Source organism: Puccinia triticina, chromosome 6A (genome assembly GCF_026914185.1).
Source record: "Puccinia triticina chromosome 6A, complete sequence".
Taxonomy (NCBI): domain Eukaryota; kingdom Fungi; phylum Basidiomycota; class Pucciniomycetes; order Pucciniales; family Pucciniaceae; genus Puccinia; species Puccinia triticina.
In genome coordinates, this window is record NC_070563.1 from 6640166 (window position 1) to 6657169 (window position 17004).

Below are 17004 nucleotides of genomic sequence, written 5' to 3' on the forward strand. Positions count from 1 at the left end.
ACGCGTCAAGTGATGTTGTGGTGGTTCTTAACTTAACCAACTCCCTCTCTTTGTGGTGATGCTGTCCCACAGGTACATACCTTCACCTCCCGCACCGAGGGGACACCAAACGTCGAGGCGGCACAATGAGATACATACCCCCCGGAAATAGCCTTACCCCCGTCTACCCGCGAGAACCTTATATGTTTGTGCGTTCACCATCCTTTCAGATCCTTTCACCACCTTTCGGCTTTGTCACCTGCCGCAAGAATAACTGTACATCCAAATATTGACATCCCCTTTCCGTCCCCGTTATTCCTCCGAGTAAGCAGGGTATGTGATCTAAGCTGCTAGCTGCTTAGTTAATCCATGCATATCCTACATGAACATAGCCATACAAAACGGCTCAGCCTGGTTTGTGGGATTTGGGTCGAGTGACGCTCTGCGCGGTCTGCTGCATACACCCGAGACTGGAGAACTAACGCTTCTTGGTGCGTGCGCATGGTACGCTAGATTACCAGAGGCGACTTCCAGTCGGAGTTCGCGTACACTATCGTCTAACGCTTGCGGTAACCTGATGTGCTCGCTGGTTTCATTTTTCGGCAACCCTTGCCGGGTGATTGCTAGTACTACTTTGTCAGGCGGGGCCACGGCCAAGACCGCACTATGCAAACAGTCACAAATCTCGCGGCACCGGGTTCGACAATTGTATTCAGGGTTTGATGTCTGGAGTTTGCGGCGACCGTTCCTTATGTATTTACCTCCCTAATCACCACAGGTGAGCCAACCCCTAGCCCCGAGAAGCTAAGCTTTCAGTGGCAAATACAATGCTGTCATCCCTTCGGATGGCAATATCACGTTCTCCACTTTATCATCCGGCTCGAATTCAACCTAAAATCCGTAAGTGACTCGACTTACATGGTGACCCCTGGTACAAAAAGGGATAGGCCGATCGGAGAATTCAATACATCCTGTGGATGCCACTGAGGGGATGGGGTCCTGGCGGGACATCCTCAAGCATGACATCATTCTTGAGAATGTGGTGTCGCCTTTTTTACGCTTATTTGGTATTTGGCTGGTTTGGAGAAGCTTTCAGTATCAAACGGCAATAATGACTTGACGGTTCTGTTTGGACACGCCTACAATTTCACCTCAGTTCTCGGGCCAGAAAGGCCGCATTCTTGTGCACCTTCGGAGGCGACACGCGTAAATGTTTACATAAGTCGAATTCAGAGGGCGAGTCTGGTCGATCTCGCTGAAGCTTAGCCAAGTTGGCAAGAAGACCTACAGTTTATCATTTGGTCGTATACATACATATTCACGTTTATTTCTGACTGACCTACCCCTATCTACCGATATACCTCATACTAAACAAACTACCCGGGAGTGATTTGCGTCAGCATAGTTTCGTATGAGTTTTTCGCTGAGACTTGACCAAGCATTTCTGCGTTATTGTACATGTTCTGACGATTTAATTTTTCTTTTGTGTATGAACTTGCCCCATAAAGTCTGCGCATCGCAAGAGGATGAGAGAGCGAGGAAGAATCTAAGAAGGCTGGCGCTATAAGAGTAGAGACCTGCCGCCAATCCCCCTCGGGCCCTCCTCCCGCACCACTCCCCATCGTAAATATAATAGTCCATTGTCTGTGGCAAAGATTGAAAAGATCTCAGTCACCCATCTTCCCATCTCAACCTTTTTGGTCAAGGCAGAAATTAGTATTTCATAAGCATATCGTCCTGCTCCAACCTTTATCTAAACATGACATCCCACGCCACCGAACCTCATAATTCGAAGTGCGTCACCTTTGATCTTTTGGACTTGAGGAAAACTTCCACATTTCGATTTGGATTAATCCGCCTTAGGCTAAAGTTTATGTCCCTTGATTATTTAAAGGCTTCCAATTACTGATCTTCCCGAAGTGGGCCATACTGTGGATTACGAAGACACTCCACGCTCAGAAGGAAGTCGTCGACGCTATGTTGGCAATTCCCATCCCGCCGAAGGTGGGGGTTTAGTTTTGAGCTTCAAAAGTTTGACACGAGTTTTTTGGGCGTAAGTTGAGGAAACCAGGTAGTTCTTATGTTGAAGATCTCTGATATTGAGCTAACGTTCTGGTCGTTGGGCTTGATCTTCAGTGAATTTTTCGGGACTGCGATCCTCACATTATTCGGTACCTTTCATATTTCCTAGTCTTTCCTCCATAATATCTGATTTATGAACGATAATCAAATGTGGCAATCTTATTTCCCCTCTGAATTGACTAGGCACTGCCGCAAACAACCAGGTGGCCCTTAGTAATTCTAGCGCGGTCTCAAACGCGCCTGCAGGAAACTATCTTTCTGTCGCCGTAAGTATTATAGCACGTCGAGATTTGGGACAATTAGCTGATGCGTTTCCATTCGTTTGATAGTTCGGATGGGCTTTAGCAGTGTAAGTAATAGGTTTGATCAGATTTCCTGTTTCGATTGATTGATTTTAAAAAAATCATACCGGATAGAATGCTGGGCGTGTACGTCTCAGGAGGAGTCAGTGGCGGGCATGTAAGTTTTGAGGAGATGCAGCTATCCTCTGTTCTATATAATCCTCAAAAGAGTTACTTCTCTCCTAGATAAACCCTGCAATCACGCTTGCAATGGCAATCTTTCGCGGCTTGTGAGTCTTGGATCAGTCAATACTTGACAAAGACCATAATAGCTAACACATCCTCATCTCCCAGCTCTTGGAAAAAAGTGTACGTCGAGGACCAACTCAAAGGATTTGAAGTTTTTCGTTAACTCTTCTGTCTTGATAGTCCAATCTACTGGGCCGCACAGTTGACCGGTTCTGTGACGGGTGCAGCGTGAGTAATCCTTTCTATGCTCCCTGTGGCCTGATCTCGAAGTACTGATAAAGACCTTATCATTTAAGTTTGGTTTGTGAGTAGCTAGAGCCGCACTTTCACGAAGAAACTCTTCACTAATAAGCAACGCGATCCATAGACTGGAATTACAGGCATGCTATCGATTTATTTGAAGGTGGCGGCGGTGCCCGAACGATTGAAAAGACTGGGGCATTATTTTTTACCAGTCCGTTGATTCCCCTCTTGCATATCTAAAATATCAAGGCGATATTTTACTGACAACATCCGATCTTTTGTTTTTAGACCCGTTGAGTTTTGCAAATGAAACTATCACGATACCCTTGTGGTCATTGAAATTCCCGTTGACCCTGCTTGCTTGAACAGGCTGCCTTACGTTTCCAACTTTAACTGCTTCTACAACGAATTCTTGATGACAGCGATCCTCATGATTTTTGTGTAAGCCTGACCCGGGCTGAACTTGCGTAAACTTGCTGCCAGACCCTAATGGTATTTTTACGAGCAGCGTGGCCGTTGGTGATGAGGGCAATACGGCCCCTCCAAAGAACATGGGCCCACTCGTTATCTTTTGGGTCGTATTTGGATTAGCTTCTACTTTAGGAATGCAGGTAAGCTCACACATCATAACCGATTATCTCTCTTTTAAGATGAACTGGAACTGGACTTTGCTAACTCCACCGATCGGTCCAGACTTCCTTCTCCCTGAACCCAGTACGGTAGGTCAACGTCGATGGTGGCTAAGATGGTATTCGGGCGCTGGAATGCTGACTGTTCTTATTCGGGCCATCAAATAGTGATTTAGGTCCCAGACTAGTCACCTGGTTCGCGGGATATGGATACCATGTGTGGTCCATTCGGTCTCAGTAAGCAAAATCTTAATTGGAACTGTGGGGAGCTGGTGCTGATTTACGGGATCTTCTATAGCTATTGGTTCACCGTGGCTATCCTGGGGCCAGTGTGGTAAGCCGAAAATGTTTTCAACATATGATTTCTGCTTGGATTGATGTTCCTTTGACTCCAGCGGTGCTATCGTTGGAGCTTTCATCTACGATTTCTTCATCGCAACCCATCAAGTTACCTGTGCGCTCCATGGCCACAACTCTGGGCCATCGTTTCTGTCGAAAATCTTCCCCGCCAAGCGCAACCGACAAGAGCAACTGAACGGATTGGAATCCGGACAAGCCTGAGTTCAACTGAACAAGGCCCACTTGAGCTTACTTCTTTTGATCCTGAGAATGAGAAAATCCAATAAAAGAAATTGTTTAAGTATCCAACAAATTCAGCAACTTCTGTCCCGAAGAGATGTTCAACCCCAATACCGTCTTGTCGTTTCTCCATGTTACTCGTTCTCATTCCTGTTTGCTCGATTTTCCAATAGTTTCCTTCTTGAAATTGTCCTCCTCCAGCGTCTCAATCAATCAAGTAGCTGTAATCTCGATACCAAGGAAAGCCAAAGGCATCATCAATGTGCGCTGGTGTTGACAGAAATGATAAAATGCAACTTCAAAAAAGGGTATCGCATGATTCATGTGGAGGGAGATATCAACATTGAAACTACTTTGACGTATAGGGGTAGCTGAGTAAATGGGGGCGCCCTGGGGCCCCTGTGAGGAAGGCTTCCTAAAAGTAAGCGGGGCCGTTTGGAACAGATCCATACATATTTACGTAGCCTGACATAAACATCAGCTTTCCCCGAGGTGTTCCGTTACCGGATCTTACCGGATACACACCTTTGGTCTCACATACTGTATGAACTCGACGATAAACTCGATAGATTAGAATACTTTTTTCAAGTGAGGTTTTATCAAATGATTTTGTTCAAGTGATTCATAAACGTATGGACGACAATTTCGAGGAGACTCCGGAGGATGTAGGAGATAAGAGAGATAGGGCCCAAGCCCCGCTTCACTTGAAACAAAAGTATGCAGTAAAACCAACTAGGCGAAAGGTTCCACATCGACTAACTCCAAAATTGTCCACTTTCGAGAATATTATGAAACTCGATTTTGAAGTTTTTCGAGTTATTGTAACACTGATAACAATCATGATTCAAAAATAAACAAGGGTCCAGGAGGAGGCGTTAGCGCCTATGTAGTCTAGGTGCTAATGGCGCCGGCTACAAAATAAACACTGGGTCTCCGAGAAAGCCACCAGTGCTTTGTGATTTGGGTACAACGTAGAAATTGGAACAGAGTTCTGGATTTACTGTCGTCACTTCTAGTGCTACAAATGGATATAAGGGGGGCATCAATCAGAAGAAAATACAATATCGGCTAGCAATCATTAGGCTATGAAAGCAAGAATGGTGGCCAAAGCCGAGGCTGCAAAGAGACTGCTCTGGCCCTGTTGGTATAAAGACGAGCCGCTGTTTTCCTGAGTAGAATAATACACAAAATCGAGGCCGGATTGTCAGTTAACAGATAATGAATGAGGAATGAAGGATGGATTTACCTTAGCATGGGCAGAGGGAGACTCTTTATGGGGCTGGTTAGGGAGTGGGCTAGTTTCGGAATCCTTTCCCTTCGAGGCATCCTGCTTCTTGGGGTCAGCGTCAGCCGAATCGTCGCTGTCATGGAACGCATCGTGCATGGGTTTGATCGCATGGGTTTCGGTCGTCTGTGGAGTGCTAGCGGGTCCCACGGAGTCGGAGTGACCGTCTTTCTTGCTGTCTACCGATGCACTAGCCGAGGATGTGTGAGAAGAGCTCTCCGGATCACTGGACGCCGACGCTGGTTTGCCAATGTTCACTTGAAGTTTCTTAGGGGACACTCCCTCGGCCCCCGGGTTGGACGAGGCTGAAGCGTCGGTGGATTTTGGAGAGGCGTCGGAGTGACTTTGTGCTCCATCGGAGTGTGAAGCTGCGCTTGGCTTGCTGAGGCTCACATCGACAGTCTTGGCGGTTGTTGAACCCAAGTCCTTCGTGCCGTGCGCGGCATCACTTGAAGCCATAGGTGCCGCCGAGTTTTCGTGAGACGTGGCGGATGTTGGACTGGCCTTGTCCACATTAATATCAATTGCCTTGAGGTTGGGCGTGTCGGATCCTTTGGGAGTCTTGACGGTAACATCGACTCCCTTAGAGGCCGTATCAGACACTTTTTCGGCGCTGGGTGGATGAGATTGTACAACTGCAGAAGCAGCTTTTGAGTCTTCGGGTGCTGCGTTTGGTTTGATAGCCTAATTGTGAATTGAGAAATTCGTTAGTGGGTGAGATCTCAGATTCATGAATAGCATCTGAATCTGAAGAGCTAGTCCGCACCTTTGGCGTTTCAGTTTGAGCACCCGCTGCTTTGGAGGCAGAGCTTCCGTGTGCACCCAATTCATCCGGGGCGGTATTCGTTGTGAGCACCTCGTTGCTCACTTTGCTAGTGACTACTGTGGTAGTGCCTGCAGGAGTATCGCCAGATTTTGGTGCCACCGGGGAGGTTCCTGAGACTTTCTGGGCCGAATTACCCTTGCTGACAGTCGATTCATTCGATGTTGTGTTGGTGTGGACGACTTCGTTGGCAATTCTATTGGTCGTCACAATCGGAGCCGCTTTGGCGGTGGGCGCATCAGCCGCCTTTGGGGCGGGTGAATCAGTTTTCGGGGCCGGCGCATCAGCGGGCTTCGGAGAGGGGGAATCCGCAGCCTTCAGGGCGGGGGAATCCGCAGTTTTCGGGGCCGGTGCATCCACGGCTTTCGCGGCCGGTGCGTGATCAGCGGACTTCGGTGCGGGTACATCGGCAGCTTTGGCAATCGACTCGTCGGCAGTTTTGGGGGCGGGTGAATCGGCGGCTTTGGGGGCGGGTGTATGATCAGCGGACTTCGGTGAGGATGCATCAGCGGCTTTCAGCACAGGCGCATCGGCAGATTTCGGCGTGAGTGGCCCTTCAGCAGCCTTTGGGGTTGATGTCCCGTCGGCGGCTTTGGGAGCAGAGGAGCTCTCGGTAGACTTCGGGGCAGAGGATCCCTCGACAGCTTTAGGGGCAGATGAGCCCTCGGCGGTTTTCGGGGCGTCGGCCGACGAGTGGGAAGTGGACTTGGATTCATCAGATGATGCGTCATTCGGCTTGACCTGAGCAGCGCTCATTGCATCTGCTGGGGCCGGACCAGTGTTGGATCTTTGTGCTAGTGCCTACGGTGAGAAATTTCAGAGGCTGTTAGCGATACGCCACACATGATGATGTGGGTGCAAAGAGCAAGGGAGATTCTACTGACTCTGGATGAAAATCTGGTCGGGTGGCGTAAGCCGGGCGCAGCAGCGCTAACGGCCAGTTGAACAAATGCGGAGAGAACTAGGATGTTCTTGAGGGCCATTTTGGAGCAAAAGTGATCTGGCGGTGGGATAAGAAGACGTCCGGGTTTTTCTCGAGAAAACTGATCGAACCAAAAGAAAGCGATAGATAATAACAACTGATGGGGACTTTTTGCTCTAAGTTTCCAGACTTGAGCGTGAGCTTGGCTTGAGAATTGCGCTGAATGTGGCAAGGGAACAGATGGATGCTGGTTGATGAGGAAAAGAAGCTTGGATCGATGTCTGCCAGGGAAGAGGCGGGGGGCATGGGGAATCTTATAGTCCTGAATGCCGGTGATGACTGGCTGGACTCGTCAATGAGGAGCCGTTCACTGCCGTGCCTCATCCGTGGCCAATGCAAGCGGCGGATCTTTTGCAATCCTGATGGGCTTGTCTCATCCTTTGATACATCCAACAAATCTGCCGTTAAGCTTTAGTTAACGGATCACATGCTCCTTGAAGTTCAGCCCGCAGCGCGGAGCGGTGAGCCGATAGACTATCATTGTTGGGCGCCACATAGCTCGCCTTGTGTCGATCACTCTCGGCCTGATCGGATCGCGTTCAATTGAAGCGATCTACCGCACCCCGATAATGCCCCGGCCGAGGTTTGCAGTTCGGACTTGAGGACTTTGGTTGTTCATACGGATGGCCGGCTGGCAATTGACATCCGTCGAAGCCGACCGTGCCTGACCGCGCCCGGCATCCGCCCGGCGGGTGCACTGTGCAGACCTCGGGATTGCACTCTTCATAATACGTAAGAAACCTTTGAACACGCCGCGGGCATGGTAGCCATTGATCTGAGTCTGACTCAAATACCAGCAGAGATTCACATTCTGCTCCAAGTCAGATCAATCAAATGTATTTCTCAATGAGCATCGGTGGCTGTAGAGTAAGAATAGCGCGGAGCAAAGCGGCTTAACTGCGGCATCAACCGCAATATGTAGGAGGTTCCAACATCAAAGGCGCGGTACCACTCTTGCTCAACCAAGCGCGTCATGTAAGTTTCAACCGAGGCTGCAATTTCATAGCTTTCGACTGGGGGCTTTCATTATTTATGTATTCAGATAGAACATGTACACTTGTCGCATCCAGAGGCATCTGCAAGTTGGGCATGCAGTTTCTGCCGAGTGCAAAAGTGAAGCATGCCCGGATTGGTCTTCTCAGTCATTACCGCCTGGTACTATTAGTGCAGTAGCTATCAGAGAATTCTATCCCCTGGTTCCACTGGTTCCGCCGGCTCAAGTTCGCCAAATATATTGGGTGCTCTAAATGTTTTTCAAGATCTGCTTGCCAGCTGTGATAAATTTATTACATACTCGCCGGAGACTCTAGTCAACATTGAAAACCGATCAGATTCAGAGGCACAAGCGCAAAACAGTGAGGATACCCGACTCCAGCCTAAGCCGATGTCCGCGGCTCGGTAGTCGCAATAATTTTTTGCCCTTCCAAGTTCCTGGCAGCTGGGTAAGGGTCTGCCTGGCCATTATTTGGCCCTCTATTTTATCAACTCAACCTGCACAAAGCTGAATAAAGTACAGCATTGTTTATCTCGAAAATGAGACTGCATTTGAATTTACAAACGAGGGTCAAGGACCAACCGCGATACCAGTTAACCAGAGGACAACAAGCCTGCTGCTGTCCTGATAAGCCAACGGCGAAGATTACTGATTACTCCCAAACACGTTTTTATATGTTTGCGTTTGATCTTAGTCTGAATCAACAAAACATTAAAAAGACTAGACAGGCGGTCTGGGTGCAGAAGACACGTCGCATGCAAACCAGATATATCACATGAGGTGATGATTTATGAACCAACCAACAAGAAAACATTAATAAATAAACAGACAGATAAACTGGCCAAATTGAAAGTGATAGAGAAATCATATGTAAATATGCAGATGGCAAGCCAATGGAAACGGCGGTTGAGCTCGGAAGTGGAGGCATCAAGACTCGAGACTTCAGAATGGCCAAGGCCGGAGCTCGGATCACACTTCAAGTTATCGCCGATAGAAAATGATATTTACATAAATACATTCTAATTATGGAGAAGTGTGCACGGAGAGCCAGTTTCCAGGGCTGACCGTGTCTATAGACATCCTCCGGATTCCAGGAAAGCTCTCGATCCGTGCATGGTCAACTTAAAATCAGGATACTTGAGGGGTCAAACTCTTACTCCAGGGTGGAGAAAGGTTTGCAAGGTTGTTCTGTAATAAAGCTTGACAGGGAAGTCATAAAAATGTATTGCAATACGCAATTCTTGGGCACATCACGCATTCCAAGTGGGTTGGATATGGTCCTGAATGTTTGAAGATCAAAGACTGATGATCCTACTCGGTAATATCCTCCCCGCCATTATTTAAGTTTTTCCACAGCTTGTCTCCTAACTTGCTTACTTATAAGCACCATCATCACCTTCTCACCTAGAATCCTGTTCCAGAAAGTACAAAATTTCCTTGTCCAGCCTTCGCAAAAGGTCGTGCCACTACTGATCACCTGCGTTAATCTTCTTGAGCGGTAGCTGATATTCCATAAGCAAAAAAGCAAGATGAACCAGTATTATATGAAATACCTATATCTATTTTTGTCGCTTGCCCTCCCTCAAAGTTCATTTACACTCCTGACTGGTTTTGATCGTAAAAAGCTACCTTACCGAAGTGATGGTGCCGCTGGGCAAACTGGTTATAATCAATGCGGCACCAAAGCTCACCCAGACAGCCATTGCCAGTGAGCCCACTTATTATTCACGCCCTATACTCTAATCAATTTTTTATGCTGCACCGAAAGCTGAAAATCTATTTTCAACAAGGAACGCTTTTATCAAATCAGCCAAGGATTTTTGTATCTTTGCACGTGAGCCGCCTTCACCTGCTGGCAGTCGGACTAATGGGTGGATTATTTTTCCTTGTTGATGTATTTATTTACTTAGCACCCAGACCCCTAGTCGTGGGTGATGCCAAACGCATATCTGTCTCTTACTGCTCAAAAGATGGCTATGGAACTCGTCTGATCCCGCCGGGAACCTTCAAGAATCTGCACTTTGTGTGAGTGGCTCCACCTGGAGTTGAAAGTGCCATACTAGTACTACGCTTCATCACTCACAAAATCTGTTTATAGTCGTACTCCACATTATGTACAAATTACCGCCCTTGGTAACGTGTGTCTAAGGCTGTCTTTGTTGCCAAACAGGTCCCTAATTCTTAAAGCTAATGCGCTGTTTCATTTTTGCTAAGTTCACCAAAGTCAATGTACCGGCAGGCAACGAAGGTGGCGAGTTAGGTCAGTCTTGCGGCAAAGAATCATTTGTTAAATATTGGAGAACTGAAATGACTGAACTACTGGCACATGCTCAAACTGAAGACCCTTCGGGGTAAGTAATCACCGTCTCACAAGAAATTCCCCAGGGTCTGATTATATATGTTTAACTTTCAGGGCTGACGGTCACGGAAACCCAATCGGCGCCCTGGTCTTCGGCGAGCGGGGCCAATTTAACCATTGGACCGAATTCATTGCACATGATGAATTTTGCATCAGAGCTTGCTTTAATACACCGGAGTCCCCCCGATTTTGCCAACACATATGTCAGTTTGTCTTTCCTGAATTCCGACAGAAGTGCCCGTTTTGAGCGTTCCGTTGCCTTAAAACTAGATGACTTGGAAGGATGTCGCTGGAACATGCCTGGTAACTACAACGGCACTGGATTTGACGAATGCGAAGGAAAAGATGTCCCTCTACCAATGGGTGAATGTGAGTGCTCGGCATCCACTCGACCTTGGTGACCAATTGACGCTCATGAACAGAATACGAACTGAATCAATTACATAGACCGCCGATCTGACGGTTCAATTTTCACCTGGCAACGGGGCAAGTCACCTCAACCTCCAAATGGTGCCCCTGGTAAGCTAATAAAATGCAAGAGGTTCGTCAATTACTTACAATTATCCACGTATAAAGTGGTGCTGAGTAGGTTTTTCTTCCAGTGTTCACCCCCCTGGTTTGAACTACTCAAGATCTGTAGGATCCGCAACCAACAATTAGCTTTTGATCGGTTACTTGTGGACAAACTGATTGTCGTATATGCGCGGCTTTAGGGATTGAGTCATTGACAGCCTCTTCACTTGCTCCCTTTTTATTTTCAGTTTGGTCAAAATTTTACTGGCTGTGTTTGTCGATTGTGGGCTCATTTTCTTCTGACAGTTGCTAATGTACTCAGCTTGTAATGTGACACGGCCATGATAAAGTGATTGGTACCAATAATGAAATTGCATATCATTAGGGGTGTTCAAAGTTGACTGCATAAAATCATAACACCATAAATTCATAAAACCTTAATCTGAAAAAAATGTGTAACACCCAATCATTAAAAAAAGAGCAACAATTCTAAAACGGTACATAAAAAATGATCACTCAAAAGTGTTATGATTTTATGATTTTATGATTTGAAAAAAATATGATTTCAACTTTGAACACCCTTATTGTTATTAGTCCAGGATCGTAATTATTGATTGCACAAATGATGAGTCAAACTGAGCCAGTTTAAGATCATTCCATATTGCACAATTTTGAAAGAAAATGCTTGTGAATCTCAGCATCATTGAAGACTATACATAGGGTGTTCAAAGTTGACTTGCATAAAATCATAACACCATAAAATCATAAAATTCTAAGCTGAAAAAATATGTTGCACCCAAGCACTCAAATTAGAGCAACATTTCTAGAATGGTACATATGAAATCATCACTTGAAAGTTTTATGATTTTGTGATTTTATGCATTGAAAATTTTATGATTTCAACTTTGAACACCCTTATATCATGCGAACTTAACTAGCGCCCAGGCCGCATCAATGATGCTTTACAAGGGGCAATCGCAGGCCAAGCTCTATGGACAACCTCGGTTAATTATGTACATACAAAATCCACAATTCTGCTTAATTGTTGTCTAGCGCTAATAGATGACAAAAACTGGATGCTAAACGATGTTTCGGATCTGACAATCTAAGACAAAAAGAGAAAAGCATGACGATGATGACGAGAAAACAAATAAACTGATAGATCATCTCAGGAAGGAATATGGGAAGGATGACAGCGCAAGGGATCCATCCCCAGAGAAACAACGACAGAAACCGACGAGCAAATGAAAGAATCTTTTAAAGATTTTGTAATCTCGATCAGCTATGCAGGATTTGAGGGGTTTTCGAGATCACCAACTTCTTCCAACACCGAATCTTCGCCAAACAAGCCGATCAAAACCAGCCTGGCAAATCGGATATCTGTCCAATAAGCAGCATGTGCAGTAACCTGTGGATGATTACCCCAAGTCAGTCTACATTACCTGCGCCCAATATATCTCTTGCACTGTTTTATTTGAGTTTTCTCGGATGAAAAACAACAACAATGGGATGCAATAATTACCATATCAACATACTGGTTGAGACCCAAGCTAGGAATCACAAAATCCACCGATCCGGTTGGATTTAAAGCAAGAAACCTACAAAAAAGTCCCGACAGACCAGAACAAAAACTACAAAACAGTTAAACTGTTGCAAGAGATTGACATGTGTAGATCATTTTCATTCTTTTTCTAAAAAAAAGGGGGAAATAGAACAGACGGCTGACCTCATTCGGCCAAGGATGTTTTCTCCTTGTTTAGTTTTTTTGAGAGGTTCTTCTCTAATGTTCTCCCGAGACGAAGTAAAGACCCTCGTTCGTTTCCTAACCAAATCAGTCCATCCTCCCACCATAGACGTGGGCAGAGGAGGAACGGGAATGGATGCCGGTTGAGAGCAGGGCTTGGCAGCAGTCATGTTTTGGAGAGTTGCTTGAGTATTGATGTTTTTGATAAGATCATGAGGTTCACATTTCTTGGTGGAGCCCATCCAGGAATTCGCGACTAGAGATGATAAGGAACTCAGGGAGACATTCCGCGTTAGTACTGCATCGTGATCTGTTGCCGGCCTCTTTCGCCTCATCGTTTCTAAGAACTTCTTTGTGAATGAGCGGGCGTCAATTGGCTTTATTCGCTTGGAATGTCTAAATTCAGAATCCAGATAGATCAGCCGTTTTGCCTCTGAAGCAATAGTTTGAGTTCAGAAGGGTATCTTACCGGCAATCGACACCTTCAAGCAAAACGGACAAAATCAGAATTCAAGTTAGGATGGTGGCCGATGACGATTGGTCAAAGGGAAAAAAACGGCTCTGATACTCAACATGCATTCATACCTATGTCAAAAATATCACCCATAACAAAAAAAAACAGTGCCATAAGCGGCATATTCTTGGTACGGCTGCCTGCAAGCGCGATTTACTCACAATAAGCAACCGGATCAGTGGAGATGTAAACACTATAGATTGTTTCCGCAGCTAGACAACCGTACTGTCCCACTTCATCGCTCGCCACGCGGTTCGCCTTACGCCATTCGGGCGAGTTTTTGAAGTCAAGGCTGGTTGACTTTGATACCCCCTCACGAGCAATCAGTTGGGCACGATGCAAATGGAAGAAAAAGGCAACCTGCTCATGGTGATCCCAATTCAGAAAGGCTTCAGTTTAAGATTATACGACCGCTTGGGTCATAATGTGTATAATGATTTGTATGTGCTAAAAGACTGACCGGACTACCGACAAGGAATACTTTAGATGTGTCAAAGCAGAAATGATTGAGCGCCGACAGATAGGCCTGGGTATCGCCCATGACTTCGCTCATCTCGACGTCCATCGTCCATGCACTAGGCTGTCTTGAGAGGATGTCTACGGATAATGCAGCCCCGAGACTATGAGCAAGGATGGATACCTTGCGACCCGTATAGTATGTATTGCGACGACAGAAAAGTCGGTAGACCTTGTTGGCTTGTTCAATCACCGCCGCGATCATAAGCTTGTGCTGCTTGGGTGACATGTAGAGGGGTACATCAAGCACCAAGCTCGTCACCACCTCACGCACGAATGGAATACTATCCGGGATCTTATCAAATAAAAATCTTGTTTCATCAGATACCGCCTAGTCGTAAACAATTTTCAGTTGCAGAGTTTGATCGGCTCACTTGGATATCTTTCATTGCGAATGTATTTTTAATCCGTCTTCCCTCCTCCGTCTCATTTTCAGATGAGACATCTTCCTGGTCAGTAAATCCCTCCATTTCGAAATCCAAGGAATGTCTCCACCGAATAGGCTAGAAAAACCATCTCAGAAATTAGTCAAAAGTAAGGCGTGATCCTGTTGTTTCTAGCCATTGGAACAACTGTGTGGAAAACCAGAGACGTACGATGAATTGGACCCTTCTGTTTTGCAGGAAATTCTTCATTTTCTGGTCAGTGGTGCTTGCCTTGTGGCATTCAACTCGTAGTTGATTACAAGCATGGACAAAATCAAATGAATCATAAGACTGGGCTAACTAAACAAAACAAAGAAGAAGATATGAGTGAAATAAAGCATTCAAATTTTGATCATAATCTAGCGTGCCTATCAATCTCAGCTGGGGGGATGGCAAACCTTTTGACCGATCCCATGGATCACCAAAACCAATTCAGAGACTTCGGCGTTTGGATTTTCCAAATCTTCCTCTTGAATCATATCAGCGGTAGTATTCAAACCAGAAGCCCCGCCAATGCCGGCCTGGTCGAGGTTTTCCGACGAAGGCTGCTTCTGATCTGCAAGCGCGTCTTCAGATTCTAGCCCACTCCAACTTTGAACCTGGTCCCAGCCACGGATAACAACCGTCCCACCACTATAACCAGCCGTCTTCTTGGAGATGCTCGTGAAGAAATTTGTAAGGATTGTCTTGCTTATTCTGCTGCTGACGGCTCTGGAATAAACCCTACCTTGTGTGGCGGTCTCGAAGATGACATCGTGATCAAACTCTTTTAGGTGGACTTTCAATTTATCTTCTGCTTCAGTTCCTATTTTAAGAGCCGAACGCAGCTCATCCTTTTTGTGTTATTTTCATGTTGGATTTCAGGGTTCAACGAAAATTCATCGGTCTCAGATTCGTGACCAAAGCCTTGGAATTAAGATTTACTAACTTCATATGACAGGTCCCAGGGTCTGATTTGATCATACGCAGCTTCCAAAGCTTCGGCAAGATCTGGATCGCACGGATAGAATTTGTCTGGATGCAAATTCGAACAGAAACTCACTATCAGTTCAACCGACGTAAACTAACATTTAATCCAAAGCAAAAGACAAAACTAAAGGGGTTCTCTCTTTACTTGAGATCAAATTTCACAAGCTGTAACATGTTTGCATAGATTGACTTACGTTTGCTAGTTGTAGGGTAAAACCATTTTCCTTTGTAAACGTCCAGATGCGGGCCGTGCCAAAAGGCAGGGTACAGCTTCAGTCTGCGAACGTCTAAGGTCATGGTAGAAAATGATGGTCAGCGCAAGGCCTTAGAGCCGAACTAAACACGAGTGATAGAGACTAAATCTAATGTACACACCTACTGTAAATAGTGAATCAAGACCAACTGGAACGATGGAGGGGTGATCATCCATTGACAAGTTAAGCACGGCGTCCTCATTATCAAATTCATCGCTATCTACTGCCTGGCTGTCTGGTAGTTGGAATGATGAAGTATCGTCCTCGTTATCAGTATTGCCTAAAAAAGAAAGAATCCAGTCGTTCTCATGGCTGGTAAGCATCGGGGATATGTTGAGTCTGATCAAAAGAATTTGACTAATTACCGGTGGTTTCGGACACCAATTTTGCTTTCCCTTTAGGGTTGAACTCCAGATGTGCTCCTTGACTGTCAGCAGTTGATTGTTGGGATCGGTGAGATGGGTGCGAGTTGGATATTTGATCTGTAGAACCGGATGAGCGTCGGATCGTGGTTTTTTCAGAGCTCGAGTTGGAATTTCGAGGGGCGTGTAGGATTCTCCAGGCAAGTTCAATTTTTTCATTCTCCTTCTTACTGAATGGACTACATGCTACCGGAGTGGGGAGGGAGCCGCCAGCGACGACACGAGTGGCGGTTGAAGTGGTAGTGGTGGTGCTACTGGCCGTGGTGGTTGTGGTACTACCGCCCGCTGTGGTGGATTGGCTCGGATTGCTGGTAGGATTTGTTGAGGATGCTGATGAGCTTGTGGTTGGGTTGGAAATTAGCGAACCGAGCGAGTTGAAGTCCGATAAAGCTGGACCAGTATGAAGAAAATGAGAAACAAGTGGCGGTTTGGAGGTACTATTCGCCATCTCGCTTGATTTTGGACAGTCTTGGATGATGTCTCGGATGACAAACTTGCAGCGCCGGGTCAGTGTCGCTCGATGAACGAGAAAAACCGCTCCGAGGGTTCGAGTGGTTCTGATCGGAAGATAATCATGCCAATCAAATTAGCGACAGTTCCTTGGTAGAGATCTATGGCCATCAGACAGTGAGTGCTCTTACGAGATGTGGCAGTTTCCCGCGGGCAAGATGAGATGGAGAGTTCACCGTTCAGATCTATCACAATATCGCCTGCTAAACAATCAACTCATTCAATTTGACTGCGAATCGATGCTTCTCCCTTCCCCTTGCTCATGATTTAAATACCCGAGGGAGAAAACCATTGACGTCATCGCCAACCCACTTGACCCTACTTTGACGGACTGGCATCATGCCACATGGCATGTGCGATCAAAGCCAGCACTTGGCTCACTCGATGAGTCCAAGACTCCAACTCCAACATGAGGGAAACCACATTCAGTAAATAGCTTCACCCTGCTCCTCAGCCTCTCAAACAAAAATTACGGCTCTCAAGAAAGCGCCCTTGATCCTTGAAACCGATCATCTAACAACGAGCACGGGTCATGATACATAATTCACAATCAGAAGATCGGTGTGATGGTCACCCGCCACCTCTAAAACACGGAGACCACGTTTCCATTGGTGGAAAATTCTTCGTGTCCTCTTCATGGAGGCCATGAATT

General features: G+C 46.2%; 5 protein-coding genes across 5 annotated transcripts; 3 read left to right on the forward strand and 2 right to left on the reverse strand.

The window, feature by feature from the left end:
- Nucleotides 1-1738: 1738 nt before the first annotated feature.
- On the forward strand, nt 1739-3199 carry PtA15_6A763 (uncharacterized protein; the record flags this gene model as incomplete). Its single annotated transcript, XM_053170503.1, has 12 exons — nt 1739-1773; nt 1874-2032; nt 2116-2150; nt 2245-2327; nt 2391-2410; nt 2478-2520; nt 2589-2632; nt 2697-2711; nt 2772-2819; nt 2888-2895; nt 2959-3045; nt 3123-3199. 12 exons carry the CDS (start codon nt 1739-1741, stop codon nt 3197-3199), a joined length of 654 nt encoding a protein of 217 aa, XP_053021688.1.
- A 186-nt stretch (nt 3200-3385) lies between these two features.
- Nucleotides 3386-4024, forward strand: PtA15_6A764 (uncharacterized protein; the record flags this gene model as incomplete). Its single annotated transcript, XM_053170504.1, has 5 exons — nt 3386-3445; nt 3528-3553; nt 3632-3700; nt 3762-3797; nt 3859-4024. 5 exons carry the CDS (start codon nt 3386-3388, stop codon nt 4022-4024), a joined length of 357 nt encoding a protein of 118 aa, XP_053021689.1.
- A 1096-nt stretch (nt 4025-5120) lies between these two features.
- PtA15_6A765 (uncharacterized protein) lies at nt 5121-7133 on the reverse strand (the record flags this gene model as incomplete). Its single annotated transcript, XM_053170505.1, has 4 exons — nt 5121-5210; nt 5289-6011; nt 6094-6951; nt 7035-7133. The coding sequence occupies 4 exons, from the start codon at nt 7131-7133 to the stop codon at nt 5121-5123; spliced, it is 1770 nt and encodes a 589-aa protein (XP_053021690.1).
- Nucleotides 7134-9767: 2634 nt separating this feature from the next.
- On the forward strand, nt 9768-11198 carry PtA15_6A766 (uncharacterized protein; the record flags this gene model as incomplete). Its single annotated transcript, XM_053170506.1, has 9 exons — nt 9768-9834; nt 9937-9960; nt 10037-10151; nt 10225-10264; nt 10341-10386; nt 10540-10688; nt 10756-10854; nt 10933-11004; nt 11088-11198. The coding sequence occupies 9 exons, from the start codon at nt 9768-9770 to the stop codon at nt 11196-11198; spliced, it is 723 nt and encodes a 240-aa protein (XP_053021691.1).
- A 1082-nt stretch (nt 11199-12280) lies between these two features.
- PtA15_6A767 (uncharacterized protein) lies at nt 12281-16290 on the reverse strand (the record flags this gene model as incomplete). Its single annotated transcript, XM_053170507.1, has 14 exons — nt 12281-12406; nt 12521-12596; nt 12725-13138; nt 13212-13224; nt 13316-13327; nt 13418-13616; nt 13717-14067; nt 14147-14275; nt 14369-14497; nt 14596-15030; nt 15126-15211; nt 15361-15453; nt 15542-15700; nt 15786-16290. The coding sequence occupies 14 exons, from the start codon at nt 16288-16290 to the stop codon at nt 12281-12283; spliced, it is 2727 nt and encodes a 908-aa protein (XP_053021692.1).
- Between the last annotated feature and the right edge of the window lie 714 nt (nt 16291-17004).